The sequence below is a fragment of the Rissa tridactyla genome, chromosome 2, assembly GCF_028500815.1.
Source record: "Rissa tridactyla isolate bRisTri1 chromosome 2, bRisTri1.patW.cur.20221130, whole genome shotgun sequence".
Taxonomy (NCBI): domain Eukaryota; kingdom Metazoa; phylum Chordata; class Aves; order Charadriiformes; family Laridae; genus Rissa; species Rissa tridactyla.
In genome coordinates this window covers 83,078,322-83,103,029 of record NC_071467.1, presented here as the reverse complement: position 1 = coordinate 83,103,029, position 24,708 = coordinate 83,078,322, and the positions used below count along the sequence as shown (strand labels likewise).

At 36.8% G+C, this 24,708-nt stretch overlaps 1 protein-coding gene across 2 annotated transcripts in view; it reads left to right on the top strand.

The window, feature by feature from the left end:
• CDH18 (cadherin 18) overlaps positions 1-24,708 on the top strand; it is a 177,452-nt gene that overhangs the window by 112,972 nt on the left and 39,772 nt on the right. For both annotated transcript variants that reach the window (XM_054191265.1, XM_054191264.1), the window contains exons 5-6: positions 6,641-6,828; positions 13,824-14,077. In XM_054191265.1, the coding sequence (XP_054047240.1) occupies positions 6,641-6,828; positions 13,824-14,077 (442 nt within the window). The remainder of the gene's footprint in view (positions 1-6,640; positions 6,829-13,823; positions 14,078-24,708) is intronic.

The following is a 24,708-nucleotide window of genomic DNA, read 5'->3' as shown; positions in this document are numbered from 1 at the left end:
TAGAATCAATATTGTCCTGAGGAAACGGACTGTTAAGAAGGAAAAGGCTCAGTGATCTGAGTGGTATTCTAAAATTAATGTTGTAGCTTTTTAACATGCTAGAATCAATCATTAATCTGTAATATGCTTAAAGTGATGAAGTTGTGAGATGAAGAACACATTACTTAAGAGATGATGATGTTCATTAAGTACGTAAGAGATTTAAGATATAAGAAGTAAAATGTATGTATGTTTGAGTAGTACATGCTTCCATAGACTGGAAAAATATTGTATGACGTGATTTGTTTAATTGTCTTCTTTTTTCTATTTGTTTGTAAGAAGATTGATAAGTTCTTATATTTACACAATATTTGAAGTTAAAGCTACAAAATTGTTTCATTTGTCCTTGAAATCTGACATAAATTGTTTAACAGTATTTATCATATAGGAAGTCTCATAGTATTATGTTTCCTGAGCAGGATCAGGTGATTCCCATAACCAGATTTTTACTGTAAAAATTAAAGGAAGTAAATGTAATACTTTTCAAGTATCTGATTTAAAACTCTCCTTTGACAAGAATTAATGACAATAAAACTTCATCACGTAATTGGTTACGGAATCAAATATAAAGGGAAGTTGGGACGGGCAAATATTTATATATGTCAAAGTCTGACTAAATATTTGTGGAAAATATGAGTTCTGTATACTGAGTTTTAATTCTAGCTGTGTGCATCAACTTTACTCCTAACAGTAGGATGGAGTCTAGCAGTGTTTTTTATTTCACTTAGTTTAGTATTGTCTATGATGATTTCTATGTACAAAGTAGATTATTCTTTAAATGTATGATACATCTCAAAATTATTTTGAAATGTCCTGGACAGAAAAAAAAATAATAATATTATATAAGGGTTCTGAATGAGGCAATAGTGGGTTTGGGAATGAGGAAGATTGTTTGTTTGTCTTGTTTTTTTACTGAGTGGAGAACTGGGAGCAGGACCACTCCATTTTAAGGGTTGTTCTTCAGAACTGCATTAATTGTCCTTTATGACACTAAACCCCACTGGGACCACAATCCTAGCTGTGCTAATGCCAGGGAAAAACAAACAAACACTCAGTAAAAATAAGCAGAGTCTAAATGGAGTGTATCCCTTTTACAGGTGTTGCTATTGCTCTCTGCTGACCCAAGCTGCCTGGTGTAGCCGTGGTCCCCCTGTAAACGGCAAAGAATATGCTCAACACAGCGCAGCTCTAGAGACTGTTATAGATCACGCCCAACCATTAAGTTGCTCATTAGTGATAATTATTGAGTGTATATGTTGTTTTTCCCATACAATTTGCATTAAAAATATGTATTTGGGTATTCATTACCAACGGGAAAGTACTGAATCTGAAAATACAGAAAATGTAGTTTCTTTCTGTTTCTGCTTTTACCTATGAGTGGCATAAATTTCACACTTTTCACAAGAGTCGGAATACTTTTTGTCTGAGAATTAGTCAGAAAGTTCTCAGGTACTTTTAGTTACTGTTTGTAAAGGCAAAGTTGCATGGAGAGTAAATTAAATTCTTCACTGATTATAATCTTAATCACAAACATAACTCATGGTTTGCACTGAGATGTAAAAAGCAGTGGCATGGGGATGCACAAGTCTTCCAGCCAAAGGAGTATATTGCATCTAAGAAGAACTTTTTTTTTTTTCCAAATTGACCTGAGTATTATGTTCTCCAAAGTTTCAGGGCAAGCAAAATGTCTGAATTTTGAAGATTGTGTTAGTGTCATATTTGCAAATAAGAAATAACTTCACTTACTTACACTTCAAATATTTTTAGAAAGTACAAAAGCAGGTTTTTTTTCTTTTTTTTTATTTTGTTTTGTTTTTTTTTTTTTTGTCAGGAAAGAATAAGCCAAACACCATATTAAAAATTTCTTCCTTAGTCTAGCTGTATGAAAGGGATATTGTCATTAAAAAGATCATTCAGAACAAAACAGATACAAAATTGACTGAGCTTCTGGAATCACAAAAGTTACTGTATTCATAATGATGATGGATTAAAATTGGGTTTATTATATTAAAAATAAGCATAGTGAAGAAAGGTGTAACAAATGTCCAAGAAATACTGTGAGAAATGGACTTCTAAAAAACGGCAGTCTCAAAAGAGAAATCCAGAATGTAATGAAAACAACCAACTCTGAATGAAGAATAACTTTGTAGTAGAAGGTCACCAAGCAGGTTTGAGCATAGTCCACAGTTGGTACTGCACTTTAGTTTTATCAAAGATGGCTGGCAGGAAAGTGTGAGACATAACCTCATGAATGCCAGGAACAAAAATTTGTGTGGGACCTCCAAGAGTTCATCTGACCCAAATCCCTTTTTAAGTCAGATTCAGTTAGATTGAGTTGCTAAGGGCCTTGTCTTGAAGGATCCTTTTCAGGTCCTTTTCTACAAAGCTGCTTTACAGGTGGTTGGCCCCGAGCATGTACTGGGGCCATGAATGGTGTCATTCCTTCCTTGGTGCTGTTACTTAAGCTGTGAAGTTCCTGTCGGCCCATTTCTCCAGCGTGTCTAGGTCCCTTATAACAGCAGGCCTGCCTTCCAGCTTACTGACCTCTTTTTCCCAAGATGGTATTGTCTACTTGCTTGCTGCAAGTACATGCAACACACCATTCAGGTCATTAATTAAGACATTAAATAATTTTGGCCACAGTTTTGATTCCAGAACAACTACTGTTAATTGGTTGCCAGTTGAATATTTTGCTTATAATCATCAGACTTTGAGCCTGGTTCACTGTCCATTTGTTCTCCATATCGTATCAATTTGGCTCACGACTGAGTATTTAGCTACCTATAGGTTCAAGCAAACTTTCTTCACGTAGCACTTTGATATTTATTTAAGATATGGTGTTATTTTATGTTAAGGCAATCAGTTGCTGTGTTTATCAATTTGCTAGTAGCTAAACAAAGGCATCAGTGTACGAGCTGTGCTGTATGAATGAGTGCATCTGTTGGTTCACCACCAAGCAGTATTTATCCTCATGTTACTAAAACTATGCCTTGGATAAACAAATAACAAGCAGGCCAGATATTTACTTATTTCTCTATTAGTTCAATGTTATGCCTCTCCTGCCTTCCTTTGTTAAGTAAGGTAATTCCTACGGTTCAAGAAGACATTATAACCTAGAAAAGTAAATCAAAATTATCAACAAAATAGATTAATGGTAAAAGAAAGTGAATAACATGCCTGTTGAGTTGCATTGAATGCTGTCATACTTCTTTTTTGAAAGATTCAGACAGAGAAATTGCTTTTGTGAGAGTAAAACACAGCATTATAAGTTGCCTGTAGGCTAATTGAAATGAGATATTAATAATTGTACAGATCAATAAATTGTTTATGTACCATAATGACAGATAAGCCATATAGTTTATTGAAAGAAAGATGAAGGTCGCCTATATGTATTTGAAAAGTGTTTCAATTAACATAGATTAAATTCCTACAAAGTGGTATGACTATCCTATACAGTACATTAACTGGAAAAGAGTATAATTAACTTGTGAGCTAAGTGAATGCATCTGAGTGAATGTTAACATAAAAACTGAGAACCGTATCGACTTCTACAGAATCCATAAGCCTCGTCTAGAACAATTTAGATCATCCCCAAGATTGTTTGAAATTTCTGCTTTACAACAGCTCCTGGAAGGCTGCGATGCTGGGCACAATCTGTTCAACTTGGGGAGATTTGGTGAAACAGTTTTGATGAAGAGCAGCACCTGATCCCCAGGGTTCCTAACCTCCCTACTAATTTTTAGAGGGTTAAAACAAACTCATAGCTTACAATAAAGAATCATAAATTCACAGTACACCCATCCCACATTATTTTTAATGTCCTATCAATTGAACAGGAAATGTTCAGTTGAGCCTTTAGTCAGTTGCTCTACTTTCCAGTAATGAAGTTTGCAAGGATTTAGTGTTTAGTAAAAACATTTCCAGTTCTCACCACTAGTCTAAATAAATATTTACAAAATATTTTATCTAACCTTCCTTCATGTTGCTGAATTTTATCCTTTTATGCATGTGTTTGTTTTAGATAGTAGTGTTTGTAATTAATCTGTTTGGCTCATGTCTGTATGAGATATCTTCAGGCTGTCTCTGTGAAGCAGTGATTAAATACTCATTGGGAGACATTTTTGACCTTATGATCTAGGAGTTTTTATTTTTTAACAGCTATCATTCCATCCATTTTTTGAAACATTTCAGTTTTACAATACTGACAGATAATTAATGAGGGATTTCAAATATTTGTTTTGATTGAAGTTTTAGTATTTCAGAATGTTTGAAGCTGGTATCAGTAAAATGATTTTCTGAAACAGATGGCTAACACTTGGGGTGTGATTGTAAAGCAGAGTGTAGTGTCATGTGGATATATTTGAACTAGCTTGACTATTTGGAAGTGTCTAATTAGTTCACCCCATTGTATGGGTTATAACACTTCCAGTTCCTGAAGTGGTATGATTATATAACATATCCTTTGCGGCCACTACGTAACATATTCTTTATGGCCTCAACCTTTTCCTTTTTGGAATACATTAGTCAGAGCAGAAGTGTCAAAAGACCACATTTCACATTTATTTTAACAATAAGTAAATTCCAAAATTAATCTCATCCCATCGCTATCATTTTATGTATGAAATAATGCAACCAGCAATATGAAAGTGTCAGTTGATGTCATCTGTAAGCACGAAGCACTGCAAAAGAATGCATGGCAGAGCATTTATTTGGGAATTTGTGAAGATGTCTTTTATATGCATGTCAAAGAATTGCAGCAAAGATTTAACGATGTGTTTTAATTGTATTTTATTTTTTACATGCTAAATTATACTTTGTCTCGATGGACATTTCTTGTTTCCCTTGAGATTTCCCTAATGCATGGTAACTTGGTAATTTTTTGTTTTGCTAAGAAACCTTTCTTTCCTTTTGGACTAACAAAATTTAGTGCACTCATCTATCCTTTTCATACTACTATTTGTTTATTAGTGCTATGGGCTAGCATTACAGAAACAATTCAAGACTATAAATAGGTTTAGGAACCATTGTGCAAGAGACTTGATAAATTAATAATAAAATCTTCTATTTTCTAACAGGTGTCTAAAGTTAGTTGTATTTTAGTGATAACATCCATTCCCTCTGCAATTGCAACTTCTGTAGATTCATAATTTTTTTCAATCCATCCAACATATAGTGTTTTTCTGCCATAATGCAGGTTTAATCTCTGAATTAGATTTAAATTTTGCCTTTTTTCTTTCTGCATGCTTACCAAGGGCTTTTCTGCAGCCATGTTGGCTGGTTTAAACTCAGCAAACTGTAACAACATGTTAACTTTGATATTTAGCATCTCCCGACCCACTGTCCTGCACCTCAGTGTTGCACTATTGCATTTGCTTTTACAGAATGCTTGTGGGGAATATAGAAGATAGTCTGTAGAGTTTCAGAAGATAAGTGGCAACAGAAGTTGTTATTTTGCTTTCTTTTCTGCGTTGGTGGTTGCCCTCTGATATAAACAGTGAAAACTGTTGGGGAGGGATTTGGATAGGGGTTTGTTTGGGGGGGTGAAGCAGGTTGGTACGAGCACACCTTCTATTGAATGTGTATTCTTTTTAGTGCTGGTAGGCTTCAGCATCCCCGCTGTGTTACAACACTAGCATTATTGGAGAAAATTTCTTTGAGACATCTTTCTGGCCTAGTTTCAGACTGAAATTGAGGTTTATGTAATCACAATGTGTCTGTTTGCCACTTTTTTCTACTTGTGGAACCTTCTTGTCCCCCAGGCAATTTTATACCTGTTAGGAGATTTAATCCTAAAGGATAGAGACAGTTAAGAAAACCTTTTTTTTTTTTTTGTTAATATTTCATTTTCTAATGATTAACCTAACAGGTTATAAAAACACTGAAAGGAGGTCATAGTTGTTATGGGTGCTTTTTATAGGCACAATTGTGTAATACTTCTATGTACCCATTATGTTCATTTTCCTTTACTGTGGATACCAAATAAAATGTGTGCAAAGGCTTTTGTGCTGCAACAAAAACACTACAAAGTGGTAATGGTAAAATATTAAGATTTACTACATTTTTCTGTAGGAAAAAAAAAAAGTATTGATTCAATGTTGCAAAATCTGTGTTGATTCAATGTTGCAAAATGTTGATGCAATGTTGCAAAACTGATCTGATGTCAGATAAAAACAAATTAGAAATATAAGATACAAAGGTTTTCCAGTTCAAAAGTACTCATTTGACTACTCATTTGATGGTAAGTTGGTGAAGAAAAATATGTTTTAGTTATATAAAAGATAAACTTTTAAAAATACTGGTGTGAAGTAAGCTTCAGAGCTAATTTCTGTGTTATGTGATGAACAGCAAAAATAACTGTGAAAAACAAAATCCTGAATTAGGTATTTTGGATTTTGAATATGGAATGAAGGCATCCCAAGTATAATACCATTCCCTTTTGAATTCTTTCAGGAATCTAAATAAGTTCATAGGTTTATTTTTCAATCTTGCATATGAAATTCTCTTCCATTTACTCAGAAGTATATGAAGCACATAACTGTTCTCTACTTTAGTTTGGCAAGAAAATGTTCATGTTATTGTGTTTGGTGTTTTCCCCCCTCAGAACATTATCAACTGTATGTTCCTGAATCAGCTCAAGTTGGATCGGCAGTTGGGAAAATCAAAGCAAATGATGCAGACACTGGTTCAAACGCAGACATGAAGTACACAATTATAAATGGTGATGGCTCTGGAGTGTTCTCCATATCTACTGACAAAGAAACAAGGGAAGGAATTCTTTCCCTGAAGAAGGTAAGCAATAGATATTGAAAGTTCCCTGTGTATGTAATTAAAATACAATGATGAGTGCTGAATAAGAAGGTACCATGATGAAAATATTTTACTACACAAACCTATTGAACCATGAACTTCAGCAGTGTAAGCTGCTATGCGTTGCTTCCTGAGACACTTTAAATCTTTGCAGAAAAGGCAGGGAGAAAAGAAATTCAAGGAAAGAAACATTTTAAAAAAAAATCTGTGCTTTTTGAATAGTCATATTTAATATTTACAATAAAATAAATCTTACTGAATATTTTATTAAGATTATTTTTTTTCTGAGTGATGGGTTTGCAAATTAAATTTCTTTGGAAGAAGTAAAATTTGGCTGAAAGTTATACTGCTGTCCCCAAACTGCATGAATCTTGAGATAGAAACTTTATCCATGGCAATGAATTTGTGATTCAGTTTTCAGACCATTATTCTTTGACTTGCCAGCTATAATCTAAAGGGTCGCATATCATGCACTGTGTAAGGTAAAAAATGACTTGCTTGTAAAGGCTCAAAAAGTAACTGGTCATGCCATCTCACAGTTATCATTTATATCAATTTCCTATATTTATCCCAGTCTATTTAAACTACTAATTATAAAGTGTACTTGCCATTTAATTTCATTCTTAACTGAATTCCATGCACAAGTCTAGTTCCATAGAGAATTTCATCTCCATATTAAGTCCTCTGAACTGAGTTCATAATGCATGTTTCCTGAAGTGTCTGCCAATTTATGCTGATATTCAATGGCTGGATTTAAATTTACTTTCATAATCACCCGGAAAGATGGGTTATTATATTTAAGTAATATTTTTTAAAACCTTTCCAACAAAGGGAAATAATTTCTTCAGTTTTCACTTGGACCAAAAGACATCAATTATCGCTTCTTATGTGGATTTGTTGTTATTGTGTCTTGTAGGTATCAATTATATCCATACAGCCTGAAAAATAAAAGTGATTTTGTATTCATATTTGGTATTATAAATTCTGAGCCTGATTAATGGTAGGAGGAATGAAAACCAGAGAAAATATGGGAAAACAAAATATATAAAAACTATCATAAAGAATGTTATTTTTTTTGCATCTGAACAGATATGTATATATGTAAATTTTTATTTAACACCTTAGAAATGATTTTGTAACTGAAGGAAATGTTATTTTTATAATTCATATTGATTTTAAAAGGTTTCTATCTCTCTCAATATAATAAAAAGCTTTAATTCAGTGTCTTTTCAAAAGGTTGTGTAATACCCGCCTCTTTCAGCCACATAAAAGTCTTTTTTATACCATTGAAATTATTTCCTGGTGGCCTTGATGTTAACTAATGCCATAATCTGTTATGTCTTCTTCAAAATGACCGTTGTTCTCTGTTTAAAAGTTCACCATGACTATTGTTCATTAAATTTGGTCATATTGAGAACATGAAACGGAAGGGAAGAATTTGCAACAAAATGAAATGTTCCTTGAATAAGAAGTGTGAAATCACAATTCTTACTGGTTTTGGCAGACAAAATAGCTTCAGAGGAATTTTCACCATGTTTTACAATATGACAAATGCACATGTTGCCTGTTATACATACACATGACAGGAATTTGAGTCATTTTCTAATCAAGACATTTTACTTAGGTAACATGTTTCAGTTGAGCAGAAATTCAGCACTTAAAGCTACATACATCAGTGTGGAATACCTCCATTCTTTCCTCAGAAAAGTTATAATATCCCCTTGTACAGTACAAACGGGTGATCTCATTTTCTTAATTGTTTTTTTTACTCAGATCTTGTATGCTGTTTAGTAAGTATTTTATATACTATGCTGTAATTACTTTTAATTTAGATTGGATTTGAAGCTGAATCAGTTTGATAGCCTACCCAAAACAGATAATCTTCTCTAAGAACAGAATTGGTTTTGTTTCATATAGGCCAGTACATTCAATAACAGTAGAATAGAATGTTATGTCCTCTAATACTTCTCTGGAAGAATGTATAGTAGGCTGTCCTTGTTTCAGCTGGGACAGAGTTAATTTTTTTTCTAGTGGCTGCTGTGTTTTGGATTTGGTATGAGAGGAATGTTGATAATACTTATTGTTTTAGTTGTTGCTAAATGATGTTTACCTTAGTCAAGGACTTTTTCAGCTTCCCATAGAAACTGAGAGGGAGTATAGACAGGACAAGCTGCCCAAAGGAATATTCCATACCATAGATGTCATACTCAGTATATAAATGGGGGTTGGTTGGTGGGCAGGAATCTGTGATCACTGCTTGGGACAGGCTGTGAAACTGATCATTGGGTAGTGAGAGGGACTTGTATTGTATTACTTGATTTTGTATATTCATTTACCATTATTATTGTTATTGTTACTATGCTCTTCTGTTACTGTTCTGTTAAACTGTCTTTACCTCAACCCACAATTTTTTTTTCCTTTGCTCTCCTTTTCTTCCTCTTCTCTGTACCCTACAGGGTAGGGGGCGGGGACTGACCAAGCAGCTGCATCGTCCTAGTTGCTGCCTGGGGTTAAACCATGGCACAGGCACATCAGAAAAGCCATAAGTAAATATATTATTGTGTCTGAAGATCTTAAGTCCTCCTCAAACCTTTTAAAACTTCACTTATTTGAGGTTCTGATGTAAAAATCAACTTTCTTAGTGCCTACATGTTCAACAGGCATGCAAAGTCCGTGAGTGTTGGAAGAAATCTTTTCTGGGATGACCCAAAATGTCTGGTACTTTCATTGTGTCCCCTACTGCTAAGTCCTGTGGAGCCACCCTTCAGTTTCAAAGACCCTGCCACAAGGGGTTGATCGCAAACTGTTATGCAGGATTTTCCCCTTTGCCTCATGCAATTTCTTGTTTGAGTGGGAGACTAGAGGAAACCAAAACAAAATAGCACAGTGAAAGCCATTACTTTCTGGTTCCTTCAGAGAATGACTGTTCAGCACGTTCCCCACTTCTTGTGACTTTCGGAGAAGTATGCTGGAACTTTCCTGACCTCAAGTCAGCAAGTGTCATTCAGGCTTCCCAGAAAAAAAAAGGTCTGAAGCCCATGTCTCTTCCATTTTGTATAATGAGACTGGAAATGTTCAGAAAACAACTATTTACTTATGATAAAATTCTGCTATTCCTTTGGGAGACTCTGATTTGAGGAACACAAACTGCAGTATAATGAACAGCAGTATTTTCCAGTTATACCTGTGACTGGTCACTTGAGCTACATTTAGTATTTTCAGTTTTGCGTGAAAATCATAATAAGCAATGAATACATACTGAAGATATGTGGGTAATTGCCACGGAAAGACATTGTGCTTTGGGAGAATAAGAAACATGAACAAAAAATCTGTTTAAGTCCATCTAAAATTTAAATGCTTTTTTTTTCTTTCCAGGAAAGAGTTATGATCTTCAGTGTTGGGACAATTTTAAGTAAATCTAGAAATTATCATCCAGATTTCTAGCGATTCAGGAAAGTGCTGCCCCTCATTTTATAGCTACAGCTAATGACTGAGACAGGTGACTGATACTCAAAGCCTCTCTCTGAGTTAAATGAGGGAGAATTTAAACTTAGGTTTTACATGTTACAAGTGAACATCTTTAAAAGTCATTTATTTGAGTATTTGATTCTCTTGGAGAGAGCAAGGGGTCAGACACAACAGAGCCACATCTTCCTGTTTGTCTGTTTGGACTTAAATGAGTCCCACTGTGAATCTGATGGGATGCTTGAAATATTTTCTTTGTAAATATAAATTATTTTGCATTATCATTTTTATGCCCAAACTCTTGCTGAATTAGAACAGCTTGGCTATTTTGAGCTGAATGTTATGATGAATAAATTACAAACAAAAAAAAAAAGGCTGAAATAAAGACCTGCTACTGGTAAACAGCTCAGATTATCTGAAATAATGGATGAGTCTGTGAGCAAATTTCTTAGCACAGCATTAGACAGGCTATAAATGGGGGCCCAATTTGTTCTTCAAGTGTTAAATGTTAATTTTGACATGTGCACAGTGTTAAGCAGAAGCCCAGCAAAATACAGTTCTGTAAATTCAAATTGAAACCAGATTTATTTTTTTTAATATTTTATCAAAAGTGAAAGGAAAAGTGATGTAGCAACTGGACTTGGGATTTGTTCAAAGATGTGGAATATCACAGGGCTTACTTCGCTTGTGAATTTCCTTATTTCTCCACAGGAGAGAACAAGGAAAATTAAAAAAAAAACAACAAAACAACCTGAACTAGTTGTGACCCCTGGTAATAGTAATCCTTAGTACAGTATGTGTAAAATAGTATTGCTTTTTAACCTCTGTGTTTCACAGTGAAGAAGAGTAAGTTATTTTTAACTTCTGTCCCATTATCTGAATCTTTAATTCAGAGACATTATGGGAAGAAGAAAAAAGAAAATAAAAGTAAAAAAAAAACCCTGCTTTGACTATGGTTGAAATATCAGCTTTTTCTGATTATCTGAATCGATTATTCTTGTATTTATAGACACACACGCACTCAAAAAAAGTGTTGGTATTGTCTGATTGAATAAATACAGAAAAGAAGGAAAACAAGACTTTCGACTTTGTGTTATTCCTTGTGTGTTTTCAGGGAGAAATGAATCTTCCCATACAACCTAATCCAGTTATTGTCAGTACAAACTTAAGTTAATTTTCAAAAGAGGCGTCATAGTTACAATTTGAAATCCTATTGTAAACTTGTTTACTCTTAGAATATATGTGCTGCAGAGCAATGCAAATTACTATTTAATTTTTCCCTGCTCATAACAGAAATACAACATAAATGAATGAACATCTGAGTTAGAATTTACTAAACTTATATTTCCTTATGAGTTGATTTAATTGAATAGTATACTTGGCTTTTTTTTATTTATAGTACTAGATTTACCATGTTATGGTAATTTTCCATGCCTTTACATTTTTATTTTTACATTCAGGAAAGGAAGACAAAGAAAACAAAATACAAAAAAGTCTTATACTATTAGAGTTAAGAAAATTAATTAATCGTCCTTCAATACACAGAGGAGAAATCAAAGAAATATATATAGCATATATAAATCCTGACCAACTATTTTTCTTATACATCATCAGTCGAATTTACTGTAGATTTTATCTACAAAATACACACTGACATTGACAAATCACACATTGAGTTCCTCATATTTCTGGCCTTAAGTACTACTTTTCCACTCTTTGAGGTGATAGGAAATAGCAGTTTAGCCTTGGTCTAAGGCTTGAATACTTGTACTGAGTTCTGTTCAGGCAGGAGGTCAGGTCCACACAGAATGATGCTAGTCATAGTGGAATTCTGCCATGCCATAATTTCATAATAATTCTGATTGTAAAAAAAAATTCCATACATATGCAACTTCTTTTAGTGCCATGCCTGTGTTCTGAGACTGTTGGAAATTTAATGGTAGTATGTACATCTGTACAGACTACCTGCCTTGCTCAGTATGATAATAAATATTAATCTATCTGTCCTTATTTATAAATTGGCCGAAGGCAGAAATTTGTAACCCAGTAAGTATTGAGGCTTCTATAATTAAGAATGAGTGCTTTTGCTCAATACAGAAGCAGATTTAAAAAACCGCAATCTGAAACTTGAAATCTGTTCTATTACTGCCTTGAATGGAACTGGAATTTTTTAAAGCCTTTTCAGTAATTAGCACTAACAGACAATACATTGAAAAAATAAATTCTCACATGAAATTCTTGATGGGCTGTCTATGGAAAGTAGTCAGTTACTGTAGTGATACTAGAGGAACCAACTCAGAATAGTTGCGGTCCTGTAAACATGGCTTCTAGTAAAAACATTGCTTAATTCTATGTCTGCTAATGCAACTTCATTACTTGCATACTTTTGAGAAAAATATCTGTTTAGTCTCCTCTACTACGTAACTATCTGACACTGAAAGAGTTGAGAGTTGCGTCCGTCATGTTTATCTTACGTCTTGCATAAGAAGGTGTAATAGCATGCTAATGTAGGGTTAAAATAAATATATCAAGTCAGTAAAATTAGTTCACCATGATCTGAAAAACAGCTGAATGAGGGAGATGAAATTTTCACAAGTGTAAATAGCAAGCCGGAAATGGGCCTCCTAAGAAAGAAAGTATCCCAGCTGTGTGGTATATGAGTCAGACCCCCAGCTCTTCCTTCCTAGTAGAGACGTAGGATTCCTAGTAGGAATATTTAAGTGGCAGTGGTGCTTCTGGTGGATGGTACAGCCGAGGATGTGCCTTCTATCGGGTTTTATTGGAACATTCGGCCCTGTAGAAAGCATATCCCCAGCTGCAGACTTTCTTCCTATTTATGACTGCATAATCCATGTGCAGCGCAACAGTGCATGGTGAAATAGGCTGAAGAGTTGTCTCTCTCATTGTTGCTGGTGAAGAATTCAAAAGAAAATGGTCTAGAATATAGGGATGCACCTTTCTGATTAGAAAAGCACACAAGCACATGTTTAGGCTATTCTTACACACTTAAGTTCCTGTCTCTTCTCGGAACTGAGTATTTTCCTGCAAGGTGTTGCTTTTTTCAGTTGAGGATTTAAGAGAAGAAATTTTAGGATCCCTATCACTGTCAATTAAATGTATTAATGCTATGAACTTGATTTAATTCCGGATACATCAGTCTCTACCTTTTTTAATATTTAGCATTGACCAATACAAATTGAAAGGTGATACAAGTCAGAGACTTTACATTATCATGGAAGAATAATCTGACGCTCATTTGAAACCCTGAGTTTAATCAAAACCGGTATCTTGCCCACAATTCTGTTGTAGAGAAAACCTGAATCCATCCTGCTTCTTGTATATTCTTCTACTTACAAGTTATGTCAGTGGCTGCCAGAATATCACAGAATATTGCCCCTTACAGTAACATGAAGAAATTTGGTTTAAGTTAAATGGAAAAGATGTAGTTAGCTTGCTAGCAGGCAAAACCGAAGCACAGAATGGCATTGATAAATCTTTTTTTCTGTCAACAGCCGCTCAACTATGAAAAAAAGAAGTCATATACACTTAATATAGAAGGAGCAAATACTCACCTTGATTTCCGCTTTTCGCACTTGGGACCATTCAAAGATGTAACAATGTTGAAGATCATTGTTGGTGATGTGGATGAACCTCCGCTCTTCACTATGCCTTCCTATGTCATGGAAGTTTATGAAAATGCGAAGATCGGGACTGCTGTTGGCACAGTGACAGCGCAAGATCCTGACGCTGCCAACAGTTTAGTGAGGTATAGTAAATCCACATTATATGGGATTGAATTCCACCAGCTAAAGGGATAATGTGACATGGGATGTATGAAACTATGTCTTCTATTTTAGTACATAAAGGGAAACATAGGTCAGAACAATCTCATTATCAGTCTGTATGGAATAGATTTAACAATGTAATCCTCAACCTTTTGTTGGTTTGCACTGAAATTGCTATTTAGCCATTGGTCTGAGCAAAGGTCTGCGTGCACTAGTTCCTGTAATAGCACCTCTCCAAACACCCCACTGAACAAGGCCGGTATTTGGTACCGCAGCATGTAAAATGGTGCACCTCACTGGCCTGCAGCCAACACTATCCTGCCACCAGCTGTAAATCTGCTCAGGATCATAACGACGTTTTTCCCCTGTCATGCCAATACTGTGCTGGCCTTCTGCACGCTTGCCACGGAATCACGGAATCATGGAATCACGGAATCTTCAGAGTTGGAAGGGACCTCTAGAGATCATCTAGTCCAACTCCCCTGCTAGAGCAGGATTGCCTAAACCACATCCCTCAGGGCTGCATCCAGGCGGGTCTTGAAAATCTCCAGAGAAGGGGACTCTGCAACCTCCCTGGGCAGCCTGTTCCAGTGCTCTGTCACCCTCACTGTAAAGAAGTTTTTCCGTGTATTTGAACGGAACTTCCTATGTTCTAGCTTGTGCCCATTGCCCCTTGTCCTGTCACTGGTAACCATTGAAAAGAGCCTGGCTCCGTCCTCCTTAAACCCACCCTTTAGATACTTGTAAACATTAATCAGGTCCCCCCTCAACCTTCTCTTCTCCAGGCTAAAGAGTCCCAGCTCTTTCAGCCTTTCCTCATAAGGGAGGTGCTCCAGTCCCATAATCATCTTGGTTGCCCTACGCTGGACTTGCTCCAGTAGTTCCCTGTCCCTCTTGAACTGGGGAGCCCAAAACTGGACACAGTACTCCAGTTGTGGCCTCACCAGTGCAGAGTAGAGGGGGAGAATGACCTCCCTCGACCTGTAGTTGTCCCAGATGCTTGTGCAAGACAGGAACTGGTTTAGGTATGCTTTTCTTCGCAGACATGCGGTATAATTTTAGCAAAATTGTGTTTGAGGAGGAAGCCATTATTTTGTAATATGTTTCAGTTTTAGTGGGATATCAAAAGAATAGAATGGGTGTAATAATGCACCCTACTGATGTTGCTAGGGCCATGTTATGTCATTTCTAATTGACAGGTCCAGGGTAAATAGAAGTGCTGAGAAGCAAGAACTTGCATCATCAGATACATGATTTGAAAACTAAATGAATATGTGACATACTAGGAAGGAAAGATTTTGATAGTCTTAATTAAATTCATTCTTAAAGAAAATGTTCTCATTAAAAAGAAAAAATAAATAAATAAATAAATAAAAACAAATCAAAAAGCAAGGAAGATTTCTGTGTTGCTCCTCTGGCCAGAATACTTCATGTGATAACAGAACTGGCTTGGAAATAGGTCATGGTCTGAGCTAAGGAACTGAAATTGAGCTGGAAATACCCCCACAGCACGCTTGAAAAAGCATTGATGCCAAAAATATACATATGGATATTAATTTAACTTCTTCTAAATTTAAAAGCATTTGTAGTTAACCTTGAATGCTCTGGTACTGGAGCTTGAATTCATTACTGGTTTAGAGTAAAGTTTTCAGTTACATGTTTTCAGCTTTTACAGGATCCAGTGACATTTTTTACTGGCTTCATTTGTGGGATGAGTTACTTTATAAACTGACATACAGCATGAGAATTTTGTGGAACAATACATATATTGTGATATAATGGTATAACCTTTGTGGAAATCATATGAGTAATTACTTGGATAACAGTTTTTCTTGAGCTAATCGGGCATTTCTAGTCTCTTGACTGAGTTGAAATCTGATGGGTATGTGTTATAGTGCTGGTAAGATGAAACAATTTTTGCAGAACAATGAAAGCATCAGGTTTTTATAGTTCTTTTGTGCTAATAGCCTAAGATCCAAAATGTTTAGTGTCACACAATCAATATATGCAATTTCTTAGTGGAAAGTTATCGCCTTTGAAAAATTGCTGCTATAGTATCATAACATAAATTAGAAAATAACTGCAAAGTGCCTGTAGCTTTAATACTGTAATTCTGAAACAACAGCTAACACAGTCAGACAGATTAGCCATCATGGTAGTTTGGGAGTAGGAAGGGAAAGTTCAGATTTGACTAGTTCCTCCATAATTCAACTGTCTGTGGCCCCTAAGTGTTTCATCTAGAAAGCAGTAAGACAATCATGGTAAAAAGGAAGCAGCAGTTTGTACAAAGGCTGGGAAGGCCAAAAATAGGTTTTCTGGGTGAAACAGGCAATAATTTGGAGATAGGGGGCTTGGAAGGAAAAATATTTCCAAATATTTTGCTTTTTCTACTGGCCGCCTTTTTCCCAAACAGGAATTTGTAACCTGTGATTGAAGCCAGAATGCCCGTATTATTCAAATAATTGAGGAGAAAAATCGTCCTTACCTTTGTCTATCCTATTTATTCCCCCCCCATTAACATTCATTTTTGCATTGTTTCTTCCATCTCTCTCTGTTCCAATGGAGAAAAATATAAAATGCTAGCAAAATGTACCGAATCATGAAACTGTGAAAGGAGCCAGCCTTCAGTTACATGAGAGGGGTTTGGCAAGGGCAGTAGCAGCTCAGACATCCTTGGCATATCATTATATTACGACCAGGTCCACTCTCTAGCCAGGCTTTATCCGTCTAGGTGGAACTGACAATCAATATAATTTGTGAGTGTGGAGGCTTTTTATGAAGGTGCTGATCCTCTAAGGCCTGGATTAACACGCTGGTGCGTGGGACTCTGAAGAGGCATCAGGCTGGGTCGGTGTGTCCTCAGGTTCTCCTTGACCCTCCTCCCATAAGAGAAGAAAGGCTGTTCTGGGAACAGGCAACTTTAACCCCCCCTTCCCTCACCTCACTTTGCACACAAACACTGACATGGTGCGGAAGGGTTTTGTGTTGTTTCAAGATTTGGCCGTGGCTTGGGAAACTATGTGTTGGAAGTGGTGCATGACCTGAGAAGGGGGCCAGGCCAGCCAGGCTGAGCTGCTGCTCCACCGGAGGCAGGGTCCTGCCCCACGCTCTGCTCACAGCGATGAGTCAAAGAGCAGCTCAGAGGAGGCTGTTTTTTTCAGAAGCACGCACACGGTGCGCTTACGTCCTTCTGTGCTGGTTTGCAAGAAACGACTCCACTGTTTGGCTGAAACCCTGATGAATCTGAAAGATAGTCTGAGGGTAATGTGATGGCATCACTCTCCTGTTTCCACGCAATTCCAAGTTCATTCAAAATAAAAATAGTGATTATAAAAATAAAACAAGGAAGATTCAATATGACTTTGCTAGAAAGCACAGATCGCACAGTCTTCGGGGAAGAAAGCTATGCATAGGACTTGCATAGCTGATCTGTGTAGAGCAATGGAGTAATGGAGTAACGTTTCCTCAGCCAAATGGCTCAGATACATCTCCAAATGCTGTAAGTCCACAGGACAAGCTATGGAGCAGCAATTTGCTCAGTAGTTTTTCCTAATCTACTTGTGCATCCTTTTCAGTTTCTGAGGACACTTATTGCTGTGTGTGAGACTGATAAAGCATTAGGCCCACACAGTTGCAACCATATCACTTTGTCGTCCAGCTGCTAAAAGAGATATAGTGCTGTGATTTGTTCACTGCCCAATTAAGTAACAGTTTATTTTGGTAGCAGGAATAGTTCTTATAACCAGAATAAAGGTTAGAGGAGTAGTTATGCTAGTGTTTGTTATGCTAGTAGTTGTGCTAGTGTTTTACTTTTTCAACACCAGCAGAAGAACCTCTGTAATAACAAATGTAGCTATTAAAGGTTTCTTTTATTCAGACATTATCTAGTTGGCAATTTGGTCTGTTTTAAAGGATTTTTCTTTTTAATTTGATTTTTATTTCTTCAAATAGATATAAATGCATTTTCAGAGAAACTTTTAAAAATGCTATGTTTTGAAATAAAAGATTACTATTCTATTGAAATATGAAAAGCAATCATAATCATAGACAGCATAAAAAAGAAAGATATTAAAACTCCATGATGTATTAATTTTGAAGATAAGGAATTTTTTGAGTGGTTTGAAAAACAGCTGTTTACTTAAAAAATTGTATTCTAAATTAATGGAAAACATCCTAAATTGTAATTCATTTGCAGGGATTACTGCCTTGTTGGAACATTTATGAGAAATTAATCCCTTTTCATTGCGTTGTGTCAAGTAGTCTCCTTCCATACCAAAATCTTTTGTTGCTTGAAAAGATCAGGGTTAAGTCATGCCTTATAATAATATCTGGTATGCAAGCGGGTTTTGAAAGTTTTCCATATAATATGAAAGAAAGCGTAACTATGAAATGGTCTGATTATAATTTTATTTTACTGTATTATTTATTTTAAATCTCTCAATATTTAGTTAGAAATTAAACATTTTTTTTCCCCCCCCCTGAATCCATACACTGAAGACTTCTATGGAGATTAGGGGTGAAAACAGCTTTTAATTGGCGAGTTACATATGTGCATTGGGAGCAGCCCTAAGCTGCTAGTACTGCCTCAGGGCTGCGGTAGTGCCTGTTGAAACCCTGCCATCTTCCTGTAGGTGATTCTTGGGTGGTAAGTCCATCTAGCCACCATGCACAGTCCTGATGATCCTTGGAGTTTTCTGACTGCATCTGGTCTGTTTTCAGTGGAGCGGCTTTCAGCAAAATAATGTTGCTACTCTTCCCCAAACCTCCTCCAAGCTAGTGATTCAGAAAAGAGCAAAGGCATAGTTTTAAGACCATGATACTTTCTGAAACTCTGATATAATAGTGAAAATAGTTGCATGACATAAGCGAGTCCCCTCATATTAACTTGATCCCAGTTTGATACTGTCCTGTGAGGAACTGAAAGCGTTTATTAACACTGTATCCTGGTAGGAGTAGTTTTTGAGAAAAAAGTCATGCTATTATGAAAATACTGTTACATCAGCTCACTCCTTTTGCTGCTGTTGTGCAATCTTTGTCATGCAGTGATACTTGAGACAAATCACTGTTTTGAGCGCTAATGATAGGGCTTCTGTCTCCTGTGGTCATTTGTGACTCCCACTTATTATGTTTGACTTTGGTTGTTTGCATTTCTGGGCAGAAATGGTCTCTTCCCAGCCACTTAACAGAGGACTCCTGGCAAACAGGGTATGGGTACTGATCAGCGCTCTGCATGTGATGGTAGTGTCAAACAGTAAGAACTATAAGCACTTTCCCTTTTCAGAATGATGTCTATCATGGTTTGGTTAGAAATAAGCTTATATTTTGTTGCATCCTTGGAAGGTTGATTAGGCTTTGTTGTATTAATGCACTGGAATTCAAATAATTTTTGTGTTGGACCCTAACCGATCTGTAATCTACCTCACTATAATGAATTTTATTCACTAGTACTGAAATTGATTATCTATAGGAAACTGAAATAGTCTTAATGCCTTCCTGATGTCACTAGAAAATGAACTTCTTTCTTCACTGTGCTCTTGACACTACTTCTTAAAAATCAGTAAAACACAGAAGAAATAAATATGAAACATAAAGATGTACATGGTTGCCTTTCATAGAAAACAGTTTTTTTATTTCCAGGAAAGACAGAACCATCCAACCAAAACCAAAACAATAAAAACAAAGTAGCAAACAAAAATAATCATGAAAAGTCAGCAAGAGCTTTTTCTTTTTCTTTTTTCTTTTTTTTTGTTTTTTGTTAATATCAGGTTGTTAATTTTGCACTAGTTAGTGAAGAATACCAGCACAGTCTCAGCCCTGATTGGCTTCTCACTTTCCAATGGTCTTATGGTATTTCATTATAATGGATATCATATCATAATGGTTATGATAAATATATATACTACTGAGTACAAAAATGTTATTTCCAACACCACACCTGATATCTAGAAGCTATAATAAAGTCAAAGTTGCCTTACCTTAGTTTGATTTAAATTGACGGCCTTCTCTTCTTTCTTTCGGATAGAATACTGAAAAATTAATGAATGACAAGTACATAAGATTATAACAATTAATCTGGTGTAGGAAATTGTTCTTCAGTTTCTGCATCAGGCAGAGAAACTTATTTTAACTTATTAATCGGTAGTAAAAGATAGACATAAGTTCAATACTTTCTGGCATCACTCTTTAGAAAGTCATGTTAATTTTCAGCAAATGGAATTTTAAGAGACCTGGTCATCTGTAGGTGAAAGAACATACCCATGGAGTTTCATGCATTCCTATTATTATTTCTAAGAACCTTAAAGACATAAAGTGTTGCAGAGGATTCTGGTTATAGACTATTTTTCTGATGTGAAGTTTATATTTACTGGAGGTAGAATAAAACCTGAACTTTTGATTCAAAATCAGTCACTTAAATTTTGGTCATACAATACTAGCATATTAAGTGAAGGGAGGTGTAGGAGAGAGCTGTGCAAGGAGATCAGGGGAGGGGGAGGAGGTTTAAAATAAAATTGGTATTTTCTAAGTATTTTTTTTTTCTTCCTGTCCTCTGAGATCAGTATCAGTTTCTATGCCGCTCCCCCCTACTGGCAGCAGGGAGAGGGGATAAGATTGATCCCCTGCTGGAAAATATAAAAGCCTCTTCACCTAGTTGTATTCGTTTGTCTTGCTTGCACTTTGAATGTCGTATAAGTGGAATAAGGTCAGTTGCTTTCTGCTACCCTGTGCACAGGACGCTTTGCTAGCTGTACTTAGGGCAGCCTGCTGAGATCAGTGCCATCGTGTAGAGCGACCGTCCCTCCCTCACATGCCGATGCGGGAACTTCCCCCCCACCGGATCCTGCCAGCTCTGCACTTGTGGAGGCAAAGGCAGACATCTGTCCTCCACTCTGCTCAGACCCTCCAAGCATGACACTGTCATAACGCTGGGATCAACACCTACAGGAATACACTAATATCTTCCCAGGGTATGTGAGTGGCTCACAGTCAGTTAGCTGAGACGAGTTGTCCTTCTCCTCAGTCTCACTTCCTTCATGCATTTGCTCGCTGTATTCCTCCAGTATTATTTTCCTCTAAGATTGTCAGTAAATCAAAACAGAAAAAGAACACCCTATTTTGAACGGCTGGAGACAGAGCGGAATTTTTCTCCAGTTTCTTCTCTGATTCTCTCTCTGTCCTCATACGGAGGAACCGTTTTAAAACATTTCTTTATAGTGTTGAGGTGGGAGATCTGTTGCTGACTCTTTCCCTGGGGCCTCAAATTATTTTTGATTCTTGTCAAGCTGTGTGTCCCAGACCTCCCACTAACAAAAACGTCCATCTCTCTGTGCAGGAACTGGAAAGCTGTTCTGACAGCTGTTCTGACTAAGAAGCACCCACCTCGTCATGGTGGTCAAAATCTCACAGCAACCAGAACCACCTCCATCTCTCACTTAGAGCTGTAAGAGAAAACACTGACAGATCATTTTTATATGGTGACTCTGAGAGCCTGATTTTTCATGCCAGGACATCATCTTTATGCTTCTAGAATTTCCACTGACTTCAGAATGCCTCCAGTATTTACAATTCTTTTATGGTTTTAGGAGTCACCCTTCATACCTGAACATCTCTGTAATGTAGTCTTTTGAGAGGGCCATTCAACACCAATAAATAGGCATAAATCTATCAATCTTGGTTTTATTTGGTTTATTCTCTAGTATGAGGAGAAAAAAAAGAAGATAATATGTAAGTAGAATACCATTATTTAGCTGGTAAACCTTTTAGGAACAAAAAAGTGATTCTTATGTAACACTGACTGCACTTTATTTCTTAGCAGCATTGGAATCTGAATGTTAATCTCTGAATAAAAAGCAACTTCGATATAACAGTTCTGACATCAACACATCTACCTGGAATGCATTCGGACAGTTGTAATCCTCTGAAGAGATTCATAAAGTCAGGAAAAAGGGACAAACCTTTATCTTGCTTTGACTTCTGAATTATGCCTCTAAGGGTGTGGGCTGTTCTTAGCCTACGTTTACTGGCAGAATTAGCTAGAAAAGATGATCAGCGGTTAACACATGCAGGCAGAAATTGTCAGCTAGAAAAGATGGGTGTACAGAAATGGCTCATTTCCTTCAGCTGAACAGCATTCCCATTTTCCAGTGTCCAAGGTGAAGAGTGTGCTAGCAATGCACAGGGGATGGGGATGAGAACAGGAACAGGCAGCCAACTTCTGCATGAAATGCAGTCGTAGCTGCCTCTCAGAGGGTTTCCTGGGAGGCAGTGGTTCCCTGCTTGCAAGCCCCCTGTGCCTCGCAGGATCCACCACCTCACATCTCCAGCCCAAGGAGAGGGAAGGCTGCCAGTTCTGTTGAGCTGAGATTGTAGTATGAGAGGTGAGCCAGGAGTCTTGTATGGGAGACAACAAGGTACTGCTGATCAGCTGAGGGATGTCAGCTGGGTGCCAGCACCAGAGCTAACTCAGTGGGAACAGCCTATCAAACTGAGTTCCTGCAAACACTGAGAGGAACAGTATTTTTCGCAAAGTTACGCTACGCCTGTCTGAAAAAAAAGCAAAGGAATGGTAAACAGAGAGATTGCCTTCTCCGAGCTCTCTCCAAATGTATTTCATTTTCACAACTGGAAAGCACAGTTGAAGGCTGTAGTTCTCAGTAGCCGTCTTCGCTGAGGAGCTCTGGAACATCTAATGTCTCCTTAATCTACCAGACGCTCTGCAGGGAGAAAATTGGTTACCTGCTGTTTTGGCAGCCGACTTCTGACTCACACTTCACAATTGCTTTTCTCTCCTGGAGAAGTTTGTTTGAACTACGGGGAAATAGATTGGCCCTGGAAGGGAGGTAGTGTAGTGCAAGACAGTCATGGCAACAGAAAGTCTCCCCACTGCCTCGTTTGGCTTCAAGGGGATGCTGCTGGTTCCCAGGCTCATGAAGAGTGCTGCTGTCAGGAGGCAGAGAGGAGATGAAAGGCATGCACCAGAGTTATGTCCCACCTTGGGCCATTTCTTGTTGCTCTCCAGCTGGCCAAAAACAGGGAGTTTCAGCTGATCAGTTCTCTCACTGTTCGTCTCGGTATAACTCCCTCCTTCACCCTGTTGAATTGTTGCTTATGCTTCTTTTTCTAAGTTATTTTTAATAGAAAAAAAACCTCTATGCTTTGAGTCTGAGCATCTCTCTCTGAAAAACTTTCTTTGCTCAAATTTTTAACTAAACAGGTTTCCTTATAGTGGCATTTGATTTCTATATTGTTAGGTCTTCAGATGGTGTGAGTAATTGGTTTGGCAAAGCATCTATCCTCTTCCCATGACTTTTTTAAATGCTTCGTTGTAACCGGTTTTACTTATTATTAGAGAACTGGCTATTTACCTGTATCTCAATTAAAAAGCCCAAAGGAGTATTGTGACCTGTGAATCCACATCTGGCTGAAATGTGGTTTTGGAAGTTCATTAGCAATAACAGGTCTGTAGCCAGGGTGGAAATTTGTAACAGAGTTCTTGTTTACAGCTGGGGAATAGAGTAATAATTAAAAATAGCATAATGGAAGGATAAGCTAAAGACTTGATTAAAGACAACAAAAAAAATACAATTTAAAACCTCAAAACTATTTAAAAACTCGAACTCAAGGCTCTTCCTTAAAACATAATAACTGGAGAGAAACATACTGGAATAGTAGCAGACTGCCACTTGTCTGTCAAGTGACAAACTGATGTTAATATTATTTTAAGACTGAATAATTTAGAGAAGGAGATATTCTGAAAATGCTTATGGGTTTTAGCTTCAGAAACTCTCCTAAAAGTTTTGGAAATCATTAATGTTCCTAAACTCCTTTAGCACCTTTTAAAACTTGCTCAGTTTCTAAGCATTGTCTGTATTATTAGAGCCTGACTGCTTTAATACTGCACACTGATTTATATGTCTGGAGTGCCCTTCTGCCTAAGGCCCACCTTGCATATACATTTCTCTTTATTTCCTAATTCACGCAAATGTTTTTAATTTCCAATAAAAACAGTGGGGACATCTGTTGCCACTGAACCACATCTTCACTAAAAGACAGGAAGTGAGGAATGAAGTCACAGGAGCCAGGGGCTTGCTCTGGTCAGAAGCAGAAATAAGGACATGGATGGAGGCTGGGAATGCCCTTCTGTTGAGTGACTGCCTAATAAAAAGGCGGCACATCTTGCATTTCCCAGTGGTAGCAGGATTGAGTTTTGGTATTTAATTTCCTTCAGATTCTCTTCAGATAGTGTGACTAATAGGTTTTCTATATTCATGATCCTTTTTAATGTAGTTTCTCTAAGATTGGTTTCTGTTGCTGGTTTGTACGTAAACAGTTTATGGAGAGCTGTTCACCTAGGCATGTCTTGTTATTAAGTCTCTTTATTAACATGTGCCATGCAACTCAGATGTGCTGATTTAATGGTTAAAAGTATGCTAATATACACAGCATTGTCAGGAGTAAACGTCTGTAAACAGATATCTGCAATGAATATTATAAATTCATTTTTAAATGAACTCATTCTAAGTAAGAAGAAACAGTCAACTGAATTAAGGTGAAAATTCACTTTTGAAGTAACTCTTTGAAATTCCAAACTTGCACTATAGCTTTTTGCGGTCTA